This window comes from Anabas testudineus, chromosome 21 (genome assembly GCF_900324465.2).
Source record: "Anabas testudineus chromosome 21, fAnaTes1.2, whole genome shotgun sequence".
Taxonomy (NCBI): Eukaryota; Metazoa; Chordata; class Actinopteri; order Anabantiformes; family Anabantidae; genus Anabas; species Anabas testudineus.
The window spans coordinates 14,108,215-14,136,040 of record NC_046629.1 but is presented as its reverse complement, the minus strand read 5'-3'; the positions used below and the strand labels follow the sequence as shown (position 1 = coordinate 14,136,040).

General features: G+C 40.1%; 4 protein-coding genes across 8 annotated transcripts in view; all 4 read left to right on the top strand.

The window, feature by feature from the left end:
- Positions 1 to 3,480, top strand: part of myo10l3 (myosin X, like 3) — a 45,304-nt gene extending 41,824 nt beyond the window's left edge. The window contains exons 36-41 of the mRNA XM_026376313.1: positions 86 to 293; positions 447 to 583; positions 677 to 800; positions 890 to 1,345; positions 1,560 to 1,751; positions 1,953 to 3,480. Of these exons, the coding sequence (XP_026232098.1) occupies positions 86 to 293; positions 447 to 583; positions 677 to 800; positions 890 to 1,345; positions 1,560 to 1,751; positions 1,953 to 2,057 (1,222 nt within the window). The 3' untranslated portion in view covers positions 2,058 to 3,480. The remainder of the gene's footprint in view (positions 1 to 85; positions 294 to 446; positions 584 to 676; positions 801 to 889; positions 1,346 to 1,559; positions 1,752 to 1,952) is intronic.
- Positions 3,481 to 4,687: 1,207 nt separating this feature from the next.
- pttg1ipb (PTTG1 interacting protein b) lies at positions 4,688 to 7,751 on the top strand. Its single transcript, XM_026375705.1, has 7 exons — positions 4,688 to 4,917; positions 5,177 to 5,232; positions 5,347 to 5,455; positions 6,047 to 6,149; positions 6,555 to 6,620; positions 7,093 to 7,139; positions 7,599 to 7,751. The coding sequence occupies exons 1-7, from the start codon at positions 4,785 to 4,787 to the stop codon at positions 7,640 to 7,642; spliced, it is 558 nt and encodes a 185-aa protein (XP_026231490.1). The 5' UTR covers positions 4,688 to 4,784; the 3' UTR covers positions 7,643 to 7,751.
- A 995-nt stretch (positions 7,752 to 8,746) lies between these two features.
- Positions 8,747 to 12,440, top strand: sumo3b (small ubiquitin like modifier 3b). The gene is made up of 4 exons (XM_026375576.1): positions 8,747 to 8,871; positions 9,475 to 9,603; positions 9,764 to 9,835; positions 11,476 to 12,440. Exons 1-4 carry the CDS (start codon positions 8,851 to 8,853, stop codon positions 11,539 to 11,541), a joined length of 288 nt encoding a protein of 95 aa, XP_026231361.1. The 5' UTR covers positions 8,747 to 8,850; the 3' UTR covers positions 11,542 to 12,440.
- A 4,096-nt stretch (positions 12,441 to 16,536) lies between these two features.
- fmnl2a (formin-like 2a) overlaps positions 16,537 to 27,826 on the top strand; it is a 42,105-nt gene continuing 30,815 nt past the window's right edge. For 2 of the 5 annotated variants that reach the window (XM_026375580.1, XM_026375581.1), the window contains exon 1: positions 16,539 to 17,188. In XM_026375580.1, the coding sequence (XP_026231365.1) occupies positions 17,075 to 17,188 (114 nt within the window). In that variant the 5' untranslated portion in view covers positions 16,539 to 17,074. Of the gene's footprint in view, positions 17,189 to 27,826 lie in introns of all 5 variants that reach the window. The other 3 variants (XM_026375578.1, XM_026375582.1, XM_026375579.1) reach the window with 3 other exon arrangements.

Genomic DNA, 27,826 nt, shown 5'->3' with positions numbered 1-27,826 from the left:
GACAAGCTGGTATTCATCACAGTCCCATGTTAAAAGGTTATAGCTGGTTGAAACATTCATTCATTTTGTGTTTGACCTTCTTCAGGATCAAGGAGCTGTTTCCCAGTACAGAGATTGAACAATTTGCCCATTTCGTTGGCGAGTCTCTGAAGAAGACCAAAACCAGAGAGTTTGTTCCCTCTCAAGAGGAAATCATGGCACTGCTTACCAGACAGGAAATGACAACCACAGTATACTGCCACGGAGGGGGCTCCTGCAAGATCTCCATTAACTCTCACACCACTGCTGGAGAGGTAAACAAACTGTACCCCTACAAGCCATTGTGAATCCTTCTTATTTAGACAACTTTTGATACAGAATTTTCTTAAAATATGTCAAAAAGAGGAGCCACACTAACCTAAATATAATCTATGATTTGTAATGATGTCCTGCTTCGCTTTATTCAGGTGGTGGAGAAGCTGATCAGGGGTTTGGCTATGGAGGACAGCAGGAACATGTTTGCACTCTTTGAGCATAACAACACTATTGACAGAGCCGTGGAAAGCAGGGTCCTTGTTGCTGATGTGTTGGCTAAGTTTGAAAGGTATGTTATGCATGATCACTGGTTATTAAAAAGAAAATACTGCAAGAGGGAAAAGAATAAAGGTGTGTGACTTACTTGTCGCTTTCCCACCAGACTGGCTGGCAGTGAGGAAGCTGAGGGTGACGGCCAGTGGAAACTTTATTTCAAACTCTACTGCTTCTTGGATGTGGAGAGCATGCCAAAGGAAGGAGTGGAGTTTGCGTTCATGTTTGAACAGGTGTGTCTTTCTCTCATCATGTTACATTTTATTGAGAATTTTTAATCACACGTGGCACTTGGTGCTAATATTTAGTTTTGTTCCCTCAGGCCCATGAAAGTTTGACCCGTGGACATTTTCCTGCACGTGAGGAAACCCTGCAGCACCTGGCCGCTCTGCGCCTGCAGTTTCTATACGGAGACAAAGCGCGGGTCAGCTGGAACCTTGAAAATGTCTACCCTGTGGGCCGCCTTCGCAATCGCATACTGCAGTTTACCAAGGTGGGTGGGGCCTCGGGGTCAGGACAAACTCTAGAGCGTCGGAGGACTAGCTTCCTGGATGGGACGCTGCGTCGGGGGTTGAAGACGGGCTCAATGAAGAAGCAGCGCATGGAGGAGGAGCAGATGTTGGAGATGTGGATAAAGGAGGAGATGTCTGCCACCAGGACCAGCATAATAGAGAAGTGGTCCCGCCTCAATGGTCTGGATCAACACCAGGCCATGCTCAAATACATGACCATCATTAAAGAGTGGCCTGGATATGGATCTACACTGTTTGATGTTGAGGTACGTTTACTGGATCCTTAAGCATGTCTTGTCGTACTGTATAGAATTTATTAGGGTCATTTTTATGTTTGGTAAAATGACTGCTGTGTGTTGTCATAACAATTGTAAATAATAGTAGAAACAATCAAACATACTGTTGTGATGACACTGGCGAAGAAATGTCCTCTCTGGCTGGACATTGATCACAATCATGAAATTCTGTATATATTCATAGTGCAAAGAAGGAGGCTTCCCTCACGATCTCTGGTTAAGTGTGAGCGCTGAGAATGTGTCGGTCTACAAGAGAGGAGAGCCCAAGCCCCTGGAGACATTCCCATACGAGCACATCATCTTCTTTGGCGCTCCACAACCCTGCACCTACAAGATCACTGTGGATGAGAGAGAAATGTTCTTTGAAACACCACAGGTACATAACTTGTCTTCATATTTCGTAGCAAACATATTTTAATAGTTCATTAGAGGAAACAGGATTTTTGTTGACTGCAGTGAGTTTGTTTTCCTAAAAGAAATACTGAAAAAGTCGAGCAGTAAAAAAAAACAGCAACGCCCTGCAGTTGTGTCAAAGTTTTAGCTGTGCTACTTTTCTGACTGTGTTTCATATGTCCAGGTTGGAGAGATCACAAAGATCATGAAAGCCTACATAAACATGATTGTAAAGAAGCGGTGCAGCGTGAAGTCTGTGTCCAGTTATGGAAGCAACTGGATCAGGTGATTGACTGTACAGGACTTTGTGGAAATGCACTCAGCTACAACTGCAACGAGCAAGAAAGGAGAGAAGATGTGAAGTGATGCGAGGAGGAACAAATTTTTTTTTTTTTTTTTTTTTGACAGAGATGATGTCTCAAAGCTTTCGACTGGCTACATAGCAACACAAACAAAGAATGAGAAATATTCCTTTATACAGAGACACTAAAATTGTGATAACTGTACTGTTTGTGGCAAAAGCAGGAACCGTCTTTTGCTTCCTTCCATTTATTCTCCAAACCTGTTGCTCCTCTTAGTTACACTGGTCACTTGTCTCTTGTTACTTGAAATCTAATTCAGGTATCCTTTAGTGGATTTTACTTTAATATCCAGAGCTTGCATGCTCCTTTTCCACTAAGTCTTTTTAAAGACTTCAAGACATTCACAACTAAGATTTAATCTAATTTCCAAAAATAGTTTATTTCTTTCAAGCCCCAAACCAGTGTAAATGAACATGCAGCAGTACACTGACCAAGTCATTTTGATTTGAAGTGTTTTCTTTCTACAGAATATTACGGCCTACTGTAATGAATGTTCTCTTGAATGGAGATTCCCTCAGGTTCATGTGTAATGTAACTGTCATCCTCCCAGGGTGAGTTTCTCCCCTCATCTTGCCTTATTTAACTTTTTACTGTAGCTCTTCTGGGCCGATAGTTTGAGTGCAGATGTGGCCTTTCAGGAATGGAGTATACATTTTGGGGGGGTCCGAGTATCTTGGTCAGAGTTAGTTATTGCTTCACTGGGTTTTGTCTGCCACAAAAGCACATCCCTAACTCAAAACAGAAAAAGAAAAATTCACCTCCTACATTATAGGTCAAATGCAATAAACAAAGCCGTTTATTGAAAACAGTTATCAGTAGAGATTCAACATCTGTTACCACTATAGTTGAGCATTTTCTCAAAAGGCACCAGAAATAAAATCAGCTGAACAACTTGGGTTTATGTCCTAGAATATTTACTATCAGGTATCTCTCTGCCTAAAAAGTATGTTTTTTTGTGATGTCAAAGGCCAAATGAGGTTGGGGTATTTATTTATTGAAGTATTAATGGATTGGGAGAGTAAGCTGGGAGAAGTGAAATGCATTGATGCAGTTTTTCTGATGGGTTTTTATGTTATTACTCCAGTCAGGGCCTAAAATCCACGTCATTCACAAAGAACAAGTTGTTTATCATTTAATTTACTCTTGATTTTCTGCATTTTGTGCCCTGTCTCTGAGCTTTTAGCAGTATAAAAGGACATTAAGACTGTTGCTCACTGCACCCGACATGCTCAACTCCTTTTATTGTCTCATTAACCAGAGGATTTCCTAGGCCACTGCAAATGTACACATGTTGTTCAAACCTATGCCAATCAACCTACAGTATAGTTCATGATAAGAGTGTGAGCCAAACATAATGAGCTTAGTATTTACCTCACATTGCATTACTGTCTTCCATTGCTTTCCGATTGTGCTCACTTATGCGTTCTGGTCAGCTGCCGGCAGCCACACCAGAGACTGATCTTGCCATTGACGATGACTGTATTTCTGATTGTTTGGAAGAAGAAAAATCAGAACATGTTTTATATCAGAATTTAAAGATGCTTTAATAAATTATTGTATTTCAAAAATGGTCTTGAGTTTGTTGATGTATTTCAAAATCAGTGCGTTAGGCGCCAAATGTACACGTCAGTACAAAAGTACAGTACAATGAGTCTGCTAATGGCTGAAATGCCAAAAGCTGGAATTTGTGTCTTTGCTGACTTGTCTTGGCTCATTTCATTACAGTAGATAAAACAAATGTAATAAACAAAATAGTCAAACATGGCTACTGCATTACATAATACACCATTCAGTTACTAATATTCCTATTTTGTGGTAATACCTCATCAGGGAGGTATTACCACAAAACATGAATGAATGAATGACTCAATGAGATAGCAGACAAAATGATGTGCATTTTACTTGTAAGATAAAGAAATGTTAGTGTTTGTAGTTAAAATTATTTTTCATAATATAGAGAATAATTATAAAATACTTTCTATAGATACACATGCTGTAGTTAGACTAACTGACATAAATTATGACAAATATTATTATCAAAATTATTATATAATAAATAATTTATATAAATATAATTTAAAAAGCAAACAAAGAAATTTGAGATAGATATTCAATATTTTGTTAATATTTTTAATCTCACTGTGGACTGATATTTTTATTTTATTTCTTTTATTCAGGAGTGCACATCTTCTTTACAGGGTTTATACTGTTAATAAGTGGTGCAGTAAGTATGTGCAATAGATCTGTTGTCGTATAGAAAGCCTTTATTAAAGGGTTAAATAGAAAATTTGCAAACAAATATATCAACAACATCTTTTTTTAAAGCTCTGCCGTTGCAAATGTTCTCTGCAGACCTTTTACCAGGAAGTGGGAAGACGATGCTAATGGAGGATAAACAGCAGCAAATTGGCAACCCCAGAGTAATTAGAGTGTTTAATTAAAGCACAAAGCCCTGAAAATGGACGAGATGTTAGAAAAGTAGCACAACTCCACCGTCAAGAAGTGTCCATGTGTCCATGTCCGTGTCATTGTTCTCAGACAGATGTTGGCGTCTGCAGCTGTTTGATGACACCAGCGTCAGGAGCTCATGACGTCCGCTGCTCGTAAACCAGAGGTCCACCCTCCACTTCCACTCGGCTTGGCTCCTTCTTTCCATGTTGTCCGTGGGCTTCGCTCGCTTCGCGATGTCGGGAGTTAGCAGAGCTCCGGTCGTACTCTGTGTCCTGACTCTGTGTCTCTGGATCTTCTGTGTCCGGGCGCAGACGCCGACTCCTTCTCCAGCCTCCAGTAAGTTTGCTGTAGCTGCGTGTTGTCCGGTCTCCTGACTGTCACATGACAGCAGCTACACGCACATTTCCATCCATCACAACAGCAAAGTTCGTCGATTTAATTCACAGAAATCGCCTATTTAACTATTATGTCTAGATAAAACCTGTAGTAGTTTATTTTCTGTACAATCAGTAGAAGCAGGGTTAGTGACCCCCCCCCCCCCCCACACACACACACACACCCTAATACAACACACTGTAACATGTCTCTGTTTCAGCTCCTTGTGCCTTGAGATCCAACATCAGTTGTGAGGAATGTCTGCTCAATGTGACAGTAAGTCTCCAAAAATGTAACCAAACACTGAAGAAGGTTTAGGTTTCCTGATTCGTGTATTGCCTTAAAAGTCAAAGATAGTCAGCCCCTGGTGTTTTGCTGTTTTTGCTGCAGTGCCTGTGGTGCATACCAACCCAACAATGCCTCGACTACCCAGTGAGGAACATCCTGCCCCCCAACAGTGTCTGTCCTTTATCTGATGCACGATGGGGGGTCTGCTGGGGTAAGGCTCCTCAAACCCTAGGCCTCAGATAAACCCTTAAAAACAGGCAGGACAGACTTGATGGAAAGAATATAACAATTCAGTTGCAATTATATTTCAGAAAACTATTATTCGGCAACAGTTGTTATTAAAAAAATATATTTAAATATATATATATATATATCGTACAACTTCTCACTTTGCTGACTCTCTCTTTTTTACTTTATAGCAAATAATAATAATTGATTTAATAAATAATAATAAGTATCTTGATTTGAACATAATTAATAATGTAATACATTATCAGACACTGTGACAAGATTTTCTGCTGATTTAGGGTTTTCCTCAGAATTGTTAGTTGTCAGTAGAGCCTCTGACTAATCAGTCATTTGACCTAATGAGTCAGTAAGTGTAGAGCTAATTCTCATAAATAATAATGATAAGAATAATAATAATCATCATCATAAATACTATAACCAAACTTTAACCACCAAATAGTTGACCAGGGTCTACAAGGGCCAACATACACTGTGTTTTTATTATGAGTTTGATTTGAAAGTCTCACATTCATCTTAATCTTAATTTTTCCATGTGTCTGCCTCTGAATTATAGTAAACTTCCAGATTTTGATCATCACCATGTCCGTGCTGGCTGGCATTATTATCATTGCCATTCTTGTTTGCTGCTTCTGCTGCTGCAAGTGTGAAAGAATTGGGTAAGCATTGAGTCACATGTAATGTTACTGTGAAATCTGATTCAACATGGAAGGAGGAGGAGGATGGGGAATACAATGGGTTGTTTTTCTGCAAGGCTAGGCTGATACCGCCGTCTCTAAAAGCCTGCCAGAATTTGTGACTGCATTTTAGCTCAGAGAGTAACTGTTCAATTAATACATTCTAGCCACTTATAAAATGTATTTAATTTCAAAATGTGTGTTGGATGAAGAAGAGACAGCAACATACAGTATTTAATCAGATTACGTGTAATGGGCTAAAAGCAAAAGACACCTGATTTAATCTCTCAAGCAAAGTGTACAACACCTTTCATATTGCAGTATGCCAGTTTTATAAAAATGCAACTATGATCAATATTAATATAGTTACATGTTTTCATATTCCAGAAACAAGAGAGAAGAGGAAAAGGCAGAGCGGCAAACTCGTGTGAGGAGAGCTCGCCAGAAAGCCAGGTATGTGACTGTTCTGTAGGTACAATAACTATATATTTAACTATATACTAATTTATGTAAGACCTAATTAGATTGTAAGTGTTATTATAATAATAACCATTCAGTGACATAAGATTATTGTTACAGGGAGAATGATCAGCATGTTGACTAAAATGTTCCTTAAAGTAAAAGTTGCAAGAAGAGACAATAAAACTTTTGTCTCTGTTGAAGAACAGTGCTCAAAGAAAATAGTTTTCTATATTTTAAGCACATATATCAGGGAGCACCACCCATTACAATTGTTTTGCATTTTCTATTTCTACTTTTGTTAAATATCAAGTAAGCTGACAAAGATTATGAATTTATGAGGAGTTTGAATCTATTATTATAATAGGACTATTTGTTAATCTCTAAACAAGGATTCATACTCTGTTGAAAGGAGCTGGTGTTCTTGTGTTGTCTAACAATTTGTCTTTGTTTCTTCCACTTATAGAAGAACAGAAATGCAGTTGAGGCATGATGAAATCAGGCAGAAATATGGTGAGACACATTTCATTTGTCTGTGGTTTGAGTGGGTTAATAAATGTAATCAAAGAGGCTCTTTTTGCCTACGCTTTAGTTTACATGCACAATAACAAAACTGTTGTAAAATTAATAAAAACAGGCCAAAAGAACAATAAAATACATAAAAATTATATAAATAATGCATTAACATTAATTAATATCAACCAAGGAACAACCAATACAAAATATTGTATCAAGACAGACCCAACATCAATAAACAGAACCAAGCAAAACAAAATTAATCCAGTAGTGCCATCTATTGGAGAAAAACTACACTGAACATACCCGATAGACATGATTTCCATTCCTTAATTTATGACTATAGTGATTTTTAGAAGTCTTAAAAAATAATTGTGTTTAACTCATCTGAATATTTAATGTTTTTGTCTTGTTCATGGCTGTGCTCTTAATTACGCTGCCTCTTTGACTTTTCAGGTCTTGCAAAGGATAACCCCTACGCTCGTATGGACGATCGTTAAGATGTATCTCAGTCATCATTCCTTCAAAAATTCATTATCTTACTGATGCCTGTAACATTGAGATAGAGCGTTCAAGTAGCATTGAATAAAACTGTGATTTCGGTGTCAGTGAGGGCAAAAAAAGTCACCAAAATGTTCTAAAGATATTTTGGTTGAATTGCACTATATTTCAAAAATTGTCAATTCACCCTATGTTTAATTTTTTGTACATGTGCCTCTCTCACATTATTTGATGTAATGATTTAAGTAAAATCTGACCTGATTTCTCCATAGGAACTAGATGTAAGGGCAAATCTATAATAACATTTTGTCCACAATGATATGCAAACGTTGTATTATTTTACATAAATGCAGTATTGTAAAATACTTCTGATGAGTGCTTGTAGTGCTTATTTTGTAACTATCTGTTTCACCTTTACACTGTAACAGAAACATTTTTACTGATCATCACTTGTCTAAAGTTCAACATTTATTTTTATATAAAAAGTTAATTTGTAACATGTAAGGCACCACAGTTTTTCCTCATCCATGTGTTTAGAAAGATCAGAATTAGTTTCTGACTTTTTGTGGACAATAGAAATTTGTGTTGCACTTTTTTCCTTGAAAACAGATAACATATTATAGTCACATAATACATATAAAACTGAAAACCTGTGACAGGCACAATATACTGAATCTTTATCAGAATTGTTGTAGTTCCAGTATGCCAGAATCCCTTCATTGATCCCAAGAAAGAGAGCTGTTTATGTTAAGATTGTCTTTACTTAATAACTAGATTAATTAACCAGTGTAAGATAGTCTGCTTTTGTAAACAGTTGATAAAAATTAATAAAAAAATATTATTGTCATATTTCAAGTTGGCTTTTTTGCTGTGTTTTTGACTCTATTGGCAATGGAATTTATCATTTACTTGTTAGGTATTTGGATCTTCAGTTCAGTTGTTTTGCTTGGCCCTGACCTGGACTGGAGGGTCCTTGCAGAAGGGCGCTTTTGTTTCACCTACTTCACGGGAGTGCGCAAATGAGCTTGCGCGCTCATGAATCCGCGGTCCCGATAAAGAGTAGACCACGTGACCTTTCTGGTCGAATAAGATTTTAAATATCAGTGCGCGCTCCTGATCCAAAGGAAAGAGCCGGAGGAGCTGATCACCCGTTTCACCATCAACAGTCTGTATCCACGTTATTAATTAATACCTTAAAAACAGAAGAATGTCCGAAGAAAAGCCAAAGGTCAGTGCTGTGCTTCCTCGGTCAAATGTCGGCTTTGTTTTTACTGTTAAGTGCTAATGATGCCAGTGGCAAGTTCACGTTAGCACACTGTGCTAAACTAGCCGTGCTTCCAGGCTACAGATAGCGCATTTGAGCGGGGAGACGGGGAAAACAAAGGTTGGCCAGTTTGCGGATATTTGGGGTTTAGGTGCACAGTTTGTAGCTTGTAGTGTTTTTCTAGTGTCGGCATAAACCAACACAAGTCGTTAGTGAGGCGTTAAATTAAACAGTGTTTGCTAATGTCGCTCAGTCAGTGACTGGAAGTGAAATGAATGATTTGTTTTTCCCCTTTCCTTTCCTTTCATTTGCGCCACTGTAGCTTTCTGCGCCAGTTTGAAATGGACTAACGCTAGCTCGGTATGCTAACCACCGAGAGTAGTGGGATCTGAAATAGGTGCTCAGTGTTGTTGAGTGTGGAAACCCTCCTGCACTAAACTTGTCCTGTGCGTTAGCTTTAGCTAGCTCCAGTTAGCTGCTGTTGTGCTGAACTAGATGAAGGTTTGCGTTGAAACTGCTGGACGCCGGTGTTGCTGCTGCAGCTGCTGATGGCGGTTTTTGTTGCAGGAAGGAGTGAAGACGGAGAACGACCACATCAACCTCAAGGTAGCTGGTCAGGATGGGTCGGTCGTACAGTTCAAAATCAAGAGGCACACTCCCCTCAGCAAACTAATGAAGGCATACTGCGAAAGACAGGTAAAGGCAGTCTGAAACAGAAACCTCTCACCCCCTGCTCACAGACATCTGAGGCTGACATTAGGATATTGTGTATGTAAAATGTGTTCTGTCAAGACATATATCAGTGCACATAATCACTCGCTTGCTTTTCTTTTCTGCATGTTTTGTCTTTTTACAGGGATTGTCAATTCGTCAGATAAGGTTTAGGTTTGACGGACAGCCAATTAATGAAACAGATACACCTGCACAGGTGAGTGAAACAATATATCATGCTGCGGTAAAGGCTTTGTAGTCCTGTCATATTCAGAAAGTTTCTCTGCACCTTAAATCTTGGGAGACGTTTGCACGCGCATGACTCTTAACATCACAAATGTTTAGAAAGCTAATCCCAGTCTATTGGCAAACTTAAAGATGTGTGATAATATGCAAGCATATAACTGCAGCACACATCCTTTGGGATCAGGTGTCACAATAAAGTAGAAAACATTTTGTTTTTAGCAGCTTATCTTTGAAAATTAACTTAGACTTTTTGGTGCGATACGTTGACTGTGTTGATTGTGTTTACTAACTGATTTTTTGTACCATTGGAGTGGATCTTTTGAAATGTACATTTTTAATCAAAATAGGTTTATATGTGCTTGCACCTGTTAAGATCAACTCCGTAATAAAGCACAGGCATTCAGCTTTAAAGCAACACTTTAAAGCTGTTTTGCTGTTGACCTTTTGTTTGCATTTAATGAGGCTATTAGTGTTTACAGTTGTTAAGCATCATTACAATTTCATATGCACTATTGCCCTACCCATTTGCTTTAATCAACAGGTTATTGCATACTATATACTTTATACTACATCTGCTAAGATTAGTAAAAGTTACATATAAATGTGACCATTTCTCAGGTTTGGATATTTTAGTGATACTAATGAGACTCCAATTAAGAACTTAATTTTTAAAAATTAATTCGGAATAATTTGCTAACTGCCAACCAAGGCGCCCCTACACCATCACACCACCTCCTCCACTTTCCACTTCACAGTTGGAATCACCCACGTAGAAACCATCCATTCAACTTAGTTTTCTTAGAAAGACACACTGGTTAGAACCAGATACCTTAAATTTGAACTCACCAGACCAAGTGTAGATTACCACTAGTCTAATGTGTATTTCTTGTGTTTCTTGGCCCAAACAATTCTCTTCTTATTGGTCTTCCTCGGAAGTGGTTTTGACCATGAAGGCCTGATTAACTCATTAACTCCTCTGACAGTTGATTCTGAGATATGTCTGCTACTTGAAATATGGGAAGCACTCTCGTGTGAATTAATCTGAGGTGCTGTTAATTGGCAAAATCAGAGGCTGGTAGCTTTAATTAGCTGACACCAGAGGTAACTCTTGGTCTTTCTTCCTTTTTGAGGTCCTCGTGACAGCAAATTTCATCATGGAGTTTTGCCGATTATGCAACTATACTTAAAGAACACTTCTCAGCAGTTATCATAGTACAAATAGATCTTTGTTTCTCTTAGTTTAGTGCATTTGCCATAAAATGGATTAACAGTAATAAAGTAGTGCTACCATCACAAACATTTCAACTGTGTGTCAAATGGAATCCTACGAACAGGGGTGTCCCCAAAACTGCCTTTCTGAAAATCCCATAACGTCCCTTACAAAACTCAGGCCTTGGTATTTCTTTTTTTTTCAGTCAGTATACAAAGATTAAATATTGCATCCAGTTAAAAATGTACAACGACTAGAAGTAAAATAGCAAATAAATGCTATGGCCACCGCTCTCAGTGCTAAAATATTTTAAGAGTTTACAAATATATAAAAATATTAAGCTTTAAAGACTCGCTATGAAACTTTGAATGACTAATGTGTAAATGACTTTGTTTTCCCAGTTGGAGATGGAGGATGAGGACACTATTGATGTATTTCAGCAACAGACAGGAGGTGTCCATTCTTAAGTAGGATGTACTGCACTCTGGAAGTACATCTACACTTTCCTTTGTTTTTTTACTTTCTCACTGAGCTTGGCTAAATGTCGGGCTGTCCATAAGATAAAGGCAAATTGTTTTTTGTTTTGTTTTTTTCGTTTTAAGTCAAATCCTGAGTTTGAGATGCAGGGTAACTTTTGTGTGTGTGTTCACATAGTTGCATGATTTGACATAACTCAGTGTAATGACACATTTCAAATCAGATATGGCTTGTCACGAAGAAGACGTTAGTACATGCCAAAATCTTTTTATTATTATTATTATTATTATTATTATTATTTTTTTTTTTTCGGGTTTTCCCGATTGTCAGCATTCAAATTCAGGATGGGTCTCAGCTATTTTAATTCACGTTCTTGATAGAATTTCTTTGGATGAAAACTGCTTGATTGGAGCCGGTGGTCACTGTATTTGGGAAAGACCAGACAAAATTGTGACATTTCTTGTGTAATAAACCTTTTAGTGTGTTGATTTTTTTTTTTTTTTTTTTTTTTAAGAAATATTCTTCAAAAGTAATTTGATGTATTGGTGCCCATTTTACCTTCTACATTTGCTAAGGAAATATGTTTGTGCCGAGAAAGATCCACATGGACGGTTTACCTCAACACTGTCACACTCAACAGATTTAACAGAATGGTAATAACGTATGGTAAAGTTTCTGGACCAAAACTGCTACATGAATAGTGTTCTTTTATGCAAGGTTTGGTAAATATACATGATGTAAATGTAAAAGACAACTGGGACAGTGTCAGTTGTCTTTTCCCACCTTTTCAGGATCTTAAAATATACAGTAAACATGTTGTAAGCAGTCCAGAAATTACAGATTGTCTAATTTAAGATCATGTATTTCATTGAATAAATATTGAATATACTGGTTGCCTTTCTGTGTGGAGTTTGCATGTTCTTTCCCTTTCTGTGTGGGTTCTCTTAGGGTATGTCTGCTCCTTCCCACCTCCAGTGACATGCATGTTAGGTTATTTGGCCACTCTAAATTGCCCATAGGTGTGAATGTGGTTTTTTTTTTTTTTTTTTTTTTTTTTTTGCCTATAAAGTATGTCAGGCCTGTGACAGACTGGAGACCTGTCCAGGGTAAACCCCACCTCTTGGCCAGTGACAGCTGGGATAGCACTTCTGCAATTCTTGAGAGGACTAGCGGTTAAGATTATAGATGGATTTGTTCAAAATCTAACCACGTTATTAGTTTGTGTGAATGTTGTATGTTGGTAGGGATTTTTTTATAATTGCATCCACTTGCATTTAAAAACTTGACACGTTAGATTTGCAAAGTGACATTGGAAGATATTCCACTTTTTTGGTTTGTGCATTATTTGTTGTCCCTTTACTCTACAATAAAAATAATTTAATACTATATATATATCAATAAATGAGTAAATATATATCCATCTGAATGTTTCAGCACTACACAGTTATTTAAAATAATTACATCGTTGCTGCAAATGAACATGGAAGCGTTGAAAGGCCTAGGTTGAAGTGATTACTACTGACGCAGTGTTCAAACTGTCATTCCTAATCTTAGCTGTGGTGTGATCTCTGGTAACCGTCATGTAACCAAAGGTGCAGATAAATGTTCTGGCCCCTGTTTTGTTATTGTGGAAACTAAGCATCATTCCTTCCAGATGCAAAGACCTGACTGAAAAAATGGCCAAAACCATAATTATATGATATATTTTTTTGTTGTTTTCCTGGAAGAGGTTTGTGGAATTAAACTAGAGATGAGAGAAGGTTTGTCTGGTTTTTACAACACTGTCTTTTCCAAAGTGGGCAATGCAGTTTGCATACAATAGAGGGCATTGTTGTTCTGAACATCTGCAAGATCGCTGTTTGCCCTCCTAAATTTGCATGTTTAGATAGTGCATTATTCATCCTGCAGGGAAATGTAGAGTTAGAGCAGCCAATTTGCAAATCAAAAAACAATGAGTTAGAAAAGTGCAGCAGATTGTACTGATCTGAAAACAGCACCACAGTGCAGTTTGATACTGAGGTACACTAACAACGAAACAGCCCAGTATATTTTATATCTGTAAAAGCAGTACTTGAACCTTCTCCGGACTCAAGGTTACAGAGGTGCTGTACAATCCTGCAGAGCAGAACAGGCCTTCAGAAGTCAGGCTGATACCATCATGAGCTACCCCTGCAGCCTTGTGGAGCATGAGAGTAGAGAGAATAAGCTGCAGGTATTGATCACCGTTCTTAACCTGTTGAGCGCTTTCTTCAAGAATACTCTCTCCCACTGCCCTCTTTCTCTGTAATCTGTTTATTTCTACCAACATACGTATTTCTCACACTGTTTTGCTGGAGCTGTCTGCTTGAATCACTGAATTTGCAATGCTTTAAATGATTTTTGCTCCACTCCAGCTTTATGGATGCCGTAGCTTGAGCATCCTTTAATATAAGAACGTTATTTTACAGATGTTACTAAACTGAGCAGCCAAACTGAACTGTGTGTGATCACAGAGGGGCCGCTCATATTTCCCCAGACCGCTCAGAGATGCATTTGCAAGGTGTCCCCTCCAGCCATTCATACAAACTGCTGTATTATATTATCTTGCTGGATTCTCAAACTGTGTAAAGATCGAAGATACTAATGAAACTGCTGAAAACACATTTTATTTGTATTTACTGTACCATACAGCACACACTCGGTTGAGCAGCAGACTCATTCCTGTTATTATTGTTTCTGTGTCACCATGTGTCAGGGAAATTCGTGAGACGGCACATACCCTCAATTGTTTTGTTTTTTTCTCGCTGCACTTAATGGAAAGACACTTTGTGTTATTGGTATTGTTTCATTCATTGTCTGTAGCTTCACGTCACGTGTTGCTCTGCTGTCAGCGTACAGCGGGGACCATTTGTTTATTATTGTGACAGGATAATAGACTGTACAGTACATGTATTTAGAATAAGAATGCAAGGTTACTGCCGTATTACTGTTTATGCACTGACTTATTGCGTAAGAGTTATCAGTGATGAGTTCTTCACAAGGCTGCACTATCATTAACAATTTGCTGGACAGATATGCGCACATGAAGCAAATATAACTCAATTCAAATATATACTTTATTCATTGAATAATCGTTTTAAGAATTATCATCAACTATCATAACATTTGTCATTATTATTTCCCAAATGTCACACCATTGCTACCATACACATTGGCCTGAATTCTGATAGCGAAGTCTTGTTGCAATATGCTGTCAACGTCATAAAGGACGCCAGAACAAGCAGCATTTGTGGCAAAGAGCAAATCAACTGAACGTGGAACACGTAATGATCGTATGAGGTCAGTCAGCTGTGTTTCACACCCTCATCCTCTGATGCGACACCCTCGTCTATTGAATCACTCCAGCAGCCTGAATGACACCACTGTGCATGTGGAGAACGTCTGGAGCGTCTCCAGAGCCCTGCATGCTGATGTCACCCTCTTGTGCATAAAGTGGTCTCCACCCTCTCAGCAGATCAGATTTCATTGTAATGCGTGATGCTGCATCTTGCTGCACATGTCTGACTGTGATGGATCTATTGTAAAATTGTAGTTTAGTATTAAGATTCTTTGTAATAATGAATAATGAAACACTGCTCTTCATTCTGGGATGTAGGATGATTCATTTTTGTCATTCAGGAATTCCCTCAAAGACCCTTCAGGTACAACCTGAAACAGAAACGGTGAAACCAAAACTAATCACAGTTTCTTTTAAAGTACAGATTTTAATTCTACAAAACAATTTAAATAAATAAAATATACTTCTCGTTTTGCCAGAGATCAATTGAAGGCTGTTCTCTTCTCTCTCCTCTTGCCACTCACCCCAACCGGTCGAGGCAGATGGCCACCCACCATGACCCTGGTTCTGATGGATGTTTCTTCCTCTAAAGGGAGTTTTTCCTCTTAACTGTTGCCTAAAGTTTGCTCAAATGGGATTGTTGGGTTTTCTATATAATATTTTATATAATTATACTCTGTAAGGTCTTAGACCCTACACTGTAAAGTCCCTTGAGATGACTTCTGTTGTGAATCAGCGCTATACAAATAAAACTGAATAGAATTGAATCGAATCACATAAACCCCTGTGAACAAATGTTTGTAATGGAAAACTGTAAAAAGTGAGATTATTAATGCTGCAACACCCACACTTAACTTTGCCCCCCCAGAGTAATATATATATAGAGTCAATGGAGAAAGAAAGAAACAATTACAATCATAACTGAGATGGATGTTGTCAGACATCTTTGAACGTTTCAAACAAGGTGTCATTTAAAACAGCCTTTATGGCTGAATTACATTTGTACAGATTTTAGGGCCCTGCTACCATCCACGCTGTTTCACATTTGGAACAATTATTAGTAGCATCTGCGTGACAATTCAAAATGTCTGCTATGTTAAAGGTCTAGTGAGTCATTTTAAGTTAACCATCTCTGAATCTGATGAATCATTGACACGAGTTGCTGGTCCGAACATCCACAGGCTATTTGGGGAGATGCAGTTTGAGATCAGGATTCTGGGTGAACTCAAACAGAAATCAGACACACATCATATCTAATGATTAATTATTTTAAAACTTGGTTTATGCACATTTTCTGAGTTTGATAGAGAGATGTGAAATTGTCCTGTCACAGTCATTCATTACACCCTTAGACTAACTTTTAAATAACTACTGCTACAACAGAAGAACAACAGACCCCCCCCCCCCCCCCCCCCCCCCTCAGGAAGTAATACATTCACTTCACTGAGACCCTTCAATCACCCCTCCACCGCCTGATGGTTCACCGTCCAGGGGCTCATGGGAGGTGTGGGGGGCGGATGGGGGGGGGGGTTTGCCATGTGGACCCAAGTTAGTCCCCCACAAAGGACTCAAAGTACCACAATGCAACACGGAACAGCTCATCTCCTTAGCTACGGTTTTGGGAGCTACGCCCCAAGAAGAAGTGGGAGGTTTGCCCCTGAAAGGGGCTCATTGTGGGGAGGGATGAGAGTGTGCGCCGCAGCGGTGTGTGCGTGCGTGCGTGTGTGTGCGCGAAGAGATCCCCCCCCCACACCCCCCTCAACCCCTCCTCCTCTTTAACTAGCTGGTCAGCAGTGGAGGGGATTAGGAAAAAGCCAGTTTCGCACACTTACTACTAACTCAGAGACGGGGACTCGCAAGACGCGTGAATCATGCTCGTCGTCGTCGTTACCGGCTGGGAGTGGAGCCGCAATTGTGCAAGATACGGATAACAGCGTAGGAAAAAGGTCCGTGTGGATCGAGTCAAGTTTTCCAGGTCTCGTCCTTCCTCCGTGGAAATGCTTCACAGCAGCGGGCTCCGTAACGCTGCCTCCCTCACATGTGCTTTATTTTGAAGAAGTGACCGGGAGCCAACCGGGGAGCCGAGCGCAGCGCGGCGCGGCGCAGCGCACCCAAGGGCGTGCGGAGATTTTCCTGATCGTCGTGCGGAGAATTTCTCAAGTGGACTAAGGGGGGGGGGAAGTTTTTTTTTTGGTCAAAGAGGAAACATGGGGAACGCAGGGAGCATGGACCAGCACACTGATTTCAGGGGACACAACATGCCTCTGAAACTGCCCATGCCAGAACCAGGTGAACTGGAGGAAAGATTCGCAGTCGTCCTGGTAAGAAAAAGCTCCTTTTCACTTGTCTCGTCTTTTGTTCCCCTCCATGCTTCAGTGTCCTGGGACGGGACAGCTGTGTGTAGGTTGGACCTGCTCGTCCAGCACGTCCGATCCTTCTTTGTTGTGCGACTAAAAGAAAGGCTGCCCTCACCTCGGATCAGTCGTCTTGTTTTCTCTGCCATCATGTTTTAATGGCTGGTAATGTTTAAACCCCAATCAAAGCAGTTGGAAAGTCTTATCAGGATGTGAGGTTAATAAATAAGTCTGAAAGTCTGAAACATGGCTCAGATCCCCTCAGAAAGTTTCTCCTAAAAGTTTTCACATCTGATCATTAAAACAAAACATTTACCACACTGTGTAGAAACACATCAAACATCAAATTCTTGGTGCTTTGACTTAAACTCAAATGTTTGTACAGTAGTCCTGTGTTGAGCAGTCATCCAAGTGAGCCACCTGCAGTCATAACACGGCGTATGATTGGTTTTATGGCAGTCTTTCCACAACTTTATGAGTCCAGACACCGGCTCACTACTGAAGCTCTGAGTGCCCAGCATGCCGAGTCCTTTGAAACATGTGTCACATCATAAAGAGTTGACTGCATCTGTCAACAACTGTGGTACCTGTGAGCGAATGCTCGGGCATAACTGGGGCTGTTGAAGGCTCCTCCGGACTTGAAAAGCGCTGACAGCCAGTTGCTAGGGTAAAAATAAGTATGGATCTAATGCAGAATAGAAACTTTAAGATCCCTTTTTCTTTTTTTTACACAGCAGCTTCCACCATCACCATGCTCTCCTGTGTCATGAAACATTATTATGTAGGCTATTGTTAACTTCTGCTGATCGTGAGACTTTCCAGGACATAGCTCTAAAGTCAGCGAATACAGGTTTACAGTAAACTTACAGTGAAGGTAGGATGAAATTTGAGAGCTGGCAAAATGTGGGTCAAACGTGATTGTCGCCCGGCCCGGCGATCTCATAAACACTGGCTGTTCAGGAGTATAAAGTCATACAACTCATCTTTTACGGTCAGCATTGTTAGGTTTTCTTTTGTTTTGTTTTGTTTATGTTGGTGGCACAGATCTGTAAACCTTTATAAGCCCATTAGAAAAAACCGGATCGAGTTAAAGTGGAAGTCAAATTGTTGTGCTGGGGTGTGATTGCTGCTTGCCACACACTGATAAATCTCATTCTGTGCTGGAGGCAACAGATTTCTTGTAGAGGTTTGACGTCACGTCACTGAGGGATCTGATCGGATTTTTTTTTTTTCCCTTAATGACATCTGTTGCAAGAGTCATTTACTTCCTGAGATTTCCGCGCACCGCGGCTTCTCCCTGTTCTGAAACACTCTGTATAGTGAATGTCAGGGATCAGAAGGCGATTAGTATCCATAAGTTTGGTTTTCAGAACTAATCCTACAGAAGCTACCTGTCTAACTGAGTGATTTTGTGCGCTGTGTATGGGAACAGCTGAGTCTTGTAGCAAGTCAGGAACTCTCCCACTCCCTCCCTATCCTCCTCCCTGCTGCCAGCGTGATGCCTCAGCTCTTGGCGGGATGGAAGCCCCCCAGCATGTGAAGAATTTAGTGCTATAATCACAGCACTTACTCCCATTGAAACCCTAATGTGCTCCATTGATTGGCACTGTGTGACTGATGACCTCACTTCTGCTTCAATAGCAGATGACTATGACAATACCTCTGAGTGTTTGTATCCTAACGTCAGTGATTAATCAGCACTCACCTGGACTGAGGAACTGGGATTTAACTGGACCTGGCTGCTGATCACATTATTGTCTGCCAATGATAAGCTTTATCATGTCAACTAGCATCCACAATGTTCTGGTTAATACGAGGGGTCTGTTACTTCCTTAACAAATCTGTATTAATAAAGAATAAAGTCATTTTTATTTTGAAATTCTATCACTTTTGGAGTTGATACAGAATTGGATTATTCTGTCTTTGTAGTAGACAAGAAACAGCAGCAGGACTCCTAACATGTCTGTCCTAATAGGTTTGATCAACAGGCAAGCCCTTTATCACCGTAGGGAACAGGTTGGATTAAAGCCTTGTGCTGTGTGTGGCTCCATTCAAGCATTCACATCTTAAAGTTTTGAATCTCCTATAAAGAACATGCTATGTGCTGTGACAGTAATCACTGCAAACACTGAGTAATGACTTTTTTTATTATACAAGCAGACCACACCAGCAACCACATATAAAACAATACTGAGTCCTACTGTAATAGGAATGAATCATATTGGTCTTCAAGCAACCCTGATGTATTAAAACATTTCATAATGAAACAATCACTTTCAATGTGAAAAAAAAAAACGTATTAACTCTCTGGATAAGATTGTGTGTGATATTTTACCAGAAGTTATTAGTCAGCCTGTAAGAATTTGACCTCCTATTAGTCACACACATTGACTGTGACTGTGTGTGATAGTAGTAGAAAAAAATAATAGTGCCACCTGAGTTTCCAGTTTCTTCTAAATGAGGAGCTCCCGTTGACGTCTCAGTCCCATGAGTCCCTGGAACCAAAAGCTATTATAATGCAAGGCCTCTCGAATTCATGTAACCTTGACCACGAAGAGTGGTGGAAATTGAACCCAAACATTAAGTGTTATAAGTACTGAATGAAAGTACATTCTTATACAGGGATAAAGAGAAATCCATTCACTTGTTTCATTTGCTTCTGCTTTGCTTTGCATGTTTTATCGGGAATGTTTCTCACTGTAGTTTTTGCTCTCACACGCAGCGTTCTGAGTAAAATGGCTCATTTCCGAGCTACTCTGGGAAACTGTTAGGCAAGCCTGCACCTTTCTTGTGGTTGCCATAGTGTTGTTGACATGCAGTAAGTCTACAAGAAGAAGATGGGTTGCACATGAAGATGAGCTAGTTTTAGGCCAGCCCTCTGGATGTTTACTCAGCACAACAGTGTGTCTTCTTTAGAGCTGCTCTTATTGACATGGGAAGATCAATTTACTCTGCACTGATTGCCTCAATCTAACATACGCTGTACTTACAGGTAGGATGTAACTAAGCCTTCAAAGTGGCATTTGTGTCTCTCAGTCTGTAAGTGCATTCTCACTAAAAGCATGTAAAATGACCACAGTCAATGTCTGTGAGTGAACATGTGAACAGTGTTAGTTGGTCTATATGTTTCCCACTGAACCACAGCAAAATGACTGTAGCAGGAATGCACCCGATCCTAACCACAGAGTTGACATCAAATTAAATTGCACCCACATCCAGGATGCCATCCACTTCAATCTCAAGGCTGTAGTCCCTGCTGGATATCATCACTGCTGTCAAAGAGGCAGAGAAGTTTACAGCCATTACTTGCCGAAATGCCATATGGGGGGGGAGACGATAGACTTAGCTGTTGTTGTAGCTGCTCTTCTTGATAGACTGCCCAGATTACATCTAAGCTGCTTTGTTTAAAGGCTCCTGAGGCGCCACGAGCTGCTGTTATTTGCGCTGTAAGGCTCTGCATCTGAAATCTACTCCGCAGATTAATCACATGAGCAGCCTTCACCTTCAGCTGAAGTTCAATTTGTCACATTGACGGGCGAACCAGTTCAATCTGAAACCTGTCCCAGAAATATTCAGCTGCGTTTAGACAAACTTAACTGAGCTGTCAAATTCGGATTGAAGTTGTTTTTAAAGTTGCAGAATGTGTGAGATTTCTGTGTGTAATAAGAAACTGACCACTCATAGTGACAAAACCACAGTACATTATTACTGAACTCTTCATTTCCTCTGAACTTGAATGAGCTTTTTAGCATCTTTTCAGCCTGTTGCTTTGGTTGTACAGTTTTGAACCCTTCTCTCAGCCAGGAAAAGTAGTTGAAAAGCAGCAGCAACCTTTTGGCTACAAATAAGGGACCATTCACGTCAGTGACGAGGGGCAGGATTATTGTTATTCATGTGACCAACTAAAACATAATCGCCATCCAGAGAAATCATGATGAGTTATCTCTCAATTTGGATTTGTCAGTGTTACAGTAGACACTACTGAACTCTTCATCACTTAGACTCCAACTTGGGACCCAGGAAGTAGCTTTCCTGGTTTTTTCCATGTTGACTCTTCTTCATTAAAAAACAGAACAATGGGTATTGTCTGGGGAGCAGAGGGTGAACAGCGACTGAATCCCGTGCAGCAGGCCTAGGAACAGAGCTGCTCTTTATTCTGTGGAGAGGCCAAGACGGAGCCTGGCACTGGACCCAGACCCGGCAGGCTGCGAGAGGCCACCACGCATGCCTACATTTGTGTGCGTATACATGTTTGTGTATGTGCATGTGTGCTTCTGCTGTGCAGGAGCCCCAGGATGCTTACCCACCAATTAGCCGTAACAGAGCCGAGCATGAAATGCTCGGGGAGCGATGCGATGCAGTAGACAGTGTGTTGGCCTTAGCAAGCTCTTAGAGGGAACGTGAGGTACTGTGCTGGTAAGTGATAATGTGCTGCTCAAAACCCCAAAGCGGACCCTGGAGGCATCTTGCCTGGCTGGCAGAAGGTCAGCTGATTATGTATGAACAGGTCTCTTGCACCGCTGAGTCGAAACCACTGGGGCTTCAATCAGTATTGTTGTTCACAGTTCAGTTTTGACATCTGCACATTTGGAGGTGGTTTGATTTTTTTGCACTGCTTTGTGGGTGGCAAATAGCAGAGAAGAAAGAAAACAATGTTGACTCTAAAATGTGGCTTTCTAGAGGGTTTCAACATGACCATACATGATTACAGCAAACCCTGACCTTTGTTTTGGGGATGGAGTCTCAGTCTGGCATATTGACCCTCTGTTTCAGTGACAGAATAGCAAAAGCAGTTACTTTTTGCTTCATATCCAGAGATAATGAGGCTGGACTTGGCCATGAAAATCTTTGTTGTAGGTCTTCCAACAAAGGGAGCAGGTGTACGGTGATTGAAAATGCCAGCATGGGCTCTTTATGCCGGTCACAGTCAGTTGCCTGTGTTGTCCAACAGGACCTGTCCAACGGCAAAACAAAAGAACAGGAGTCACTGCTTTGTGGAGAAGTGCATTATAGCCAGGATCTGACAAGGCTCCAAAGTGGCAGCTGCGCTGTAAAGTGAGGTTGCTTGGCGTGGTGGAGGGGGCGTTTTGTTATGAACTGTTAAGAATTAGTTAATGTTCATACTGTTGGGCTTCATCAAAAACCAAATCCAGAAAAGCCTTCAAATGTTGGTGTCATTGTGACACATTAGTGGTGTGTTGTGGCTTCGGGGTTCAGCTTTATCTTGTGGCATTGAAGCAGCCATCTTGCTCTTAAAGAGGCCTTGTTGAGTATTTTTACACTTGAGGCTGAATTGCTGAATCATCATAATAAGTACATCTGTTTCCTTATTTACCCCCCCCCCCCCATCGTATGTAGCTTTTTGAAAGGGGATAATTATCTGTGAAGCTTGTCTAAAGGCAAGCTCTCATGATTGGTCATCTGACATTTTGGAGCTGTTGGTACATGATGTCCTTTTTTTTTTTTTTTGCCTTTTTCTAAAGTGTGCAGTCAGAGTTTAACATGCGCTACAAGACCACAAGCTTTTCTTTCTAAAGTGTTTTTTTCTTTTCAAAAAGACATGTTTTATCAGGTAACAACTTGCCAGAATTAACATCTGCAGTGCAAAATGGGAGGTCCTGTTGCATTTGAATGTACTTTGCCAGGGTTTGATATAGGCCCCATCACAGTTTCAGACAATGCAGCAGTCTGTTGTTTCAGGATGTGCCTGTGTCTCAATCTGGACCCCCCCCACATGAAACCAGTTCAAAGTGGACCCAGCAAAGTCCAAACAGGGGCTTGATAAAATGTTTCCTTGAAAGTACTTAATTAATCATTTAAGGAGTTTTAAGCTGCAAAGTTGTCTGTTGTTGTCAGATGTTGTTTTATTACAGTGGGAAACATGAGTTGTTTTTAATAAAAAAACACTAAAACTAATGAATCACAACACTGGACAGATAAATAGATTTCTTTTGCATATAGACAGCGATCTGTCGTCTCAGCCTTTCAGCACTGCGTGATAGTCTGGCACATTTCTGTAAAGCATCTGCAGTTCACCAGGCATCAGCCATCTAATTATAAGGAGCTATTTGTGATGAGTTCTTCAGATGTCAGTCTGATCACCGTGGGAGGGATGTGCAGTTAGAGTTTACTACAGAATTTTGAATTATTGCGATAATTATAATTTTAGTTACTATTATTCAGTACTTTCTCAGAAGCACAGATAAATAAGCAAAGAGGAAACCAAACATGTCAGCTCTGAGTGAAAGTAAAGTGTTAAAGCTGCGAGCTATGAAATTCCCAAGTTTAATAATTTGATATCTCCAAATACCAAAAAAAAAGCTCTCCAGATAGTTGTCCACATCAGCAAAAACAATCATAGTTCACACAGAATTCAGCGCTGCATGCAGGTGTTTATGTCTGTATTACTAGTGCATCTGTTTGACAATAAGCCACACCACATAAAAATGTCCAATTATCTATATTATATATATAATTATAAGTCTGAATCCATTACTGTTTCATGCTACAGATTTTTTTATTGTAATGGCTGTTTTATGAAATAGTCTTTCAACAATGTATTTTATTTAGCACCCTTAATGTTTCCATTGTTTTCTACCCTTATTCACCTATTGTATTGTTGTGTGAGGGAAACTACATTTCAGTTTGTGTTTTATTGTGGTAAAGACACTTTAAAAGCAGCAGTAGGAGATGGATTGCAACACCGAAACAATTCCAGTTTGATGAGACTATATTTGACAACAAGTTGTGTTACATCAATGATATTAATATATAAAACTTGCAGAGGCTGATCAGATTTATATATTTCATATGTAAGGTAACAACGTGTGAAAGACGTTAATGTTTCAGCTGTTCATTTAAACAATTTACATTTTTAAACAATTTTACAAATGTAAATTGCCAAATCCAAACTTTGCCTGAGTGTGTGGTTCAATGTTTTGTAGCCAATGAACAGATTCAAAGCTCTAAATGATTACACTTAACAGCAGAATCTAATTAGTCAGCCTCCTTTTTCCTTTTCTTTCCACTGCATCCGGCTCAAATAAAGTTTTATTCATATAGAAAGTGAAGGTGTTTTCTTCATGACATAACCTTTTTTATGTGAAATGATGATTTAATTCTGTAACTCGCTGCAGTTACACTCCCAGGAGACACTGTTTATGTTTCAAATAAACAACTTTTGTGATTCATACTCCTTGTATCATGTGGATGGAACATGGACTCCACCTCAGCCCAGACACTTTCGCAACCTCTCAACATCTGGCCTGGCGAGAACTCCTCTGTGTTCATGTATCACTTGTTTTATTTGGACAACTTCCTGCTGCTCCAAACTATCCCCATAATGTTTCCGGTATTTGGATACTTTCCAACATCAAAGCCATTCTGCATCAAGCCAAAGTGATTTTACCCACAACGTAAACACTGCAATAGGCTTTTTGCAATACACTGTTCCCACAACACAGCCAACGTTTTATGGATTTTTAAATGTCGTCCATTAAGGTATGAGACAGGGCAGCTTGGCTTTACACTCGCATTTAAATATTTTGCACAGAGGAAGTAAAATTTGATTCCTCCCACTTGCAGCTGCTGGGTTCTGTGCACACCACTGCTGATTTCACTGCCATCAATCATGTGTATTACAGTATGGCATATGGAAAGAAAAGTGGTTTGATAACAGCAGAGATGATGTGAAGAAAATGACACCGATGAGGTGTTACCTTTCACCAAGAAAAGCTGCTACAGCCGGATCAGCTACTAACTGATGCATGGTTTCATACGGCGGCCCTGTGCCTAAGATAACAGTCTTCTCTACTAAGGTAAATGAGGAGGAATTTCACCGGAATGTGCTTGTAAGGGGATAGGAAACGAGAGGCGGGGCTCAAACATTTCAACTCGCCATTTGGTATTTCAGTGAACAGCTTCACAAACATAAACACTAATGACTTCATGCATCGGGCTGCTGGGCCGGGGCGGGGGGTCCTGGGGATTACAAAGCTAATCTGAGGACAGACAGGGGACACCTGTGCCCCCAAAGAACGCCAAGGATTACGGATCCACGCTGTGCTAATGAGAGGCGGACAGCTCAATTTGGATAGCACATGCCCCAGGGCTGTCTTACTCCTTTCTCCCCTTAGTAGGCAGTAAGCGCTTACTACATCCACCACTGCAATGACAGATTTGGATTCCTGCAGGTCTGAGCTGTTGTCTTCTTCATTTGCCTGCAGGTTAAATGAGGAGAGACATTACTGCAACATCACACATGCAGTCTGTCATGCATTAGCACACCTGAGGTGGGACTGTACTGTAGCCTGCGGCGCTAGACTCATTGTCACCTCAGCGAGTGATGAAGCAAGAATTAGGAGAGTACAGCATCCAGTCATTTCCGGACTATTGAGCAATTTGCTAATAGTTGTCCCAACTAGTTCTCTGTAAACCATGCAGTCAGAGATCTTTTTCTTGTTGTGGCATGTGGTCTCTGTAATACTAGTTTGTAAAGACAGCACCAAGTTTTAATGAACAGCAGTAAATTAGAGGTTGGAACATCACTGTGAATTGTGGCAAATGGGGTTTTGACAAGAGAAAGAGATGCAATCTGTGAAGTTAGTTGGTTTGAGTTCGTCTTGTGTCGCACTTCTTTTAGGAACTGAGAACATGATCATTTGGATCAGGTACTACTGCAGATGCTGGCTCAGTCAGGACCACTGGAGTTCTTTTTGAATGTGGTGCATTAGCAGGGGAAAAGAGACGAGTAAGAGGAGAGCGTGGGTGTGTCTTGAACTCACTGCAGCTCAAGTCCCCAAGGACAAATCAGTCTCTGCTCTAAAAGATATGAGAGGAGGCTGGGTAGCTGAGAGTCATTTTCTTTCTCTTGTTGTGTGTATAACTACAGTACATTAGAGGACGTGCTGTCTCTCTTCAACTAATTGCTTTCAAAAATTAAGTTTTTCTCCAGTTGGTATATAGTTTTTGAGTCTGCGGTGTAACTTGTCTATTGAAGTGACTTTTACAATCAAATATGTCTCAAATAATTGACTCTGCTTTGTTTTAGTTCCCAGCACATCATAGTCTCTGCTCCAGTTAAACTTTGAACTGAATATAGTTCAAAATGTGAATTATAAGTCAGTACAGTTGATGTATAGTAGTTATCTGTAGTAACTACAGTAGCTAATCACTAATCAATTACCATCAAAGAGGGCTGACATTTAATGAAAAAGTAAATTAATATTCAGCAGTGGGTTAGTGTCTGTATTATTTTCCATGTACAATTTAATTAGTGCTTTTGTTCAACCCTTCTTCAGCTAAGTCACTTTTCACACCTGTGCTTGTAAAATATTCTTTTTAGACTCCTATTGTTGGTTTCGTTAACATAGTCTGTAATCTTGAAACAGAAATAGAAAATAGAAAAAGCCCCCCCCCCCCCCCCCCCCCCCCCCCCCCATGTGGGCTGTGTGTTTGCTTTAGTGGCCAGCTGTGCTGTGAAGGCCGTACCTCTGCAGACCCCCTGGAAGGTGGTGGGTGGGCACTGGGCCAGCTGTCTTTTTCTCCTTTCATGACTCACGCAGCCTAATGAGAAGATACATGGAGACTAATAGAGTCTGTACATATTTATGAACCTAAGACCTAGTGTAAGTTAAACATTGACATAAATTGATGTTAGTAGGAGCTGTTAACGCTGAGCTCCTGGTTGTCGTAGTTACATGTAGGATGGTTTAGCTGACTCAGCACAGCACAGCCCACTGATGTCTGATCTTCCTATTAAAACCTGGACATCTTCAGAAATGTGTGGTTTATGTCTGAGTTTAAAATATTGAAGAGAGGGAATTGTAAAAAAAAGGTGCATTGGACAGGTTAGATGAAGATGTGCATTAGATAGGTGCTTAATGCAAACTTTAAATATGTCATCAAGGTTAGTGACAATGTTAAAGTCACTGTGCAGACATGATAAACATTCAAACTCTGTGTGCATCACCAGCTCGCTCGTGTCTCGTGGCCAGTTTTCCTTGGTGGTTGTTATTCACAGTTTGAAAATAGATGTTCCTGGGATCCTGGCTGCTACTTTAAAGTGCAACTTCGCTCACATGTCTGAGACGTCTGTCAGCACCAGTCACTGAATATGAGTTAAATCTTAATAACGCTCTCTTGTCAATTGCCAGTTCATTACTCACAAGCCTGAAAAGCAGAAACACAGTGTAACGCTGAGCTGAGTGGTAATTTGTGTCTAAGAGTTCACTGCTATTGAGACTTTATGCTTGACAGGCATTAAGTAGTGTTAAGACCAGCATACGAACAAATGCATGTAGCCCATGAGTGAGTACATTATGGATGATTTTTTTAGTGTGACCCTACAGTTTGGCAGTGATTATATTGAATGAAGCGCTGAGTCTTCTCTTCTCGGCTTTCTATTTCTTTTGCAAAGATAACACACAAGTGGCCGTGGATTGAGACACACACACACACACAGACATACATCTACAGTATGTCCAGAAGGTAAAACTGACCACACAGACAAGAGTCTGTACATATTTATGAACCTAATTCAGGTGCATCTATACTGCTGCATACGTTCGTGTTTGAGTTTAAACTCAACTTTCCAAATGTTTCTAA

Bases quoted from the DNA above. Each gene is read 5' to 3' on its own strand.
- pttg1ipb (XM_026375705.1), top strand. From the start codon at position 4,785: ATGTTGTCCGTGGGCTTCGCTCGCTTCGCGATGTCGGGAGTTAGCAGA. The intron at 4,918-5,176 runs GTAAGTTTGCTG...TCTCTGTTTCAG, and splicing joins GACTCCTTCTCCAGCCTCCA to CTCCTTGTGCCTTGAGATCC. The intron at 5,456-6,046 runs GTAAGGCTCCTC...TCTGAATTATAG, and splicing joins ACGATGGGGGGTCTGCTGGG to TAAACTTCCAGATTTTGATC.
- sumo3b (XM_026375576.1), top strand. From the start codon at position 8,851: ATGTCCGAAGAAAAGCCAAAG. The intron at 9,604-9,763 runs GTAAAGGCAGTC...GTCTTTTTACAG, and splicing joins AGGCATACTGCGAAAGACAG to GGATTGTCAATTCGTCAGAT. The intron at 9,836-11,475 runs GTGAGTGAAACA...TTGTTTTCCCAG, and splicing joins AAACAGATACACCTGCACAG to TTGGAGATGGAGGATGAGGA.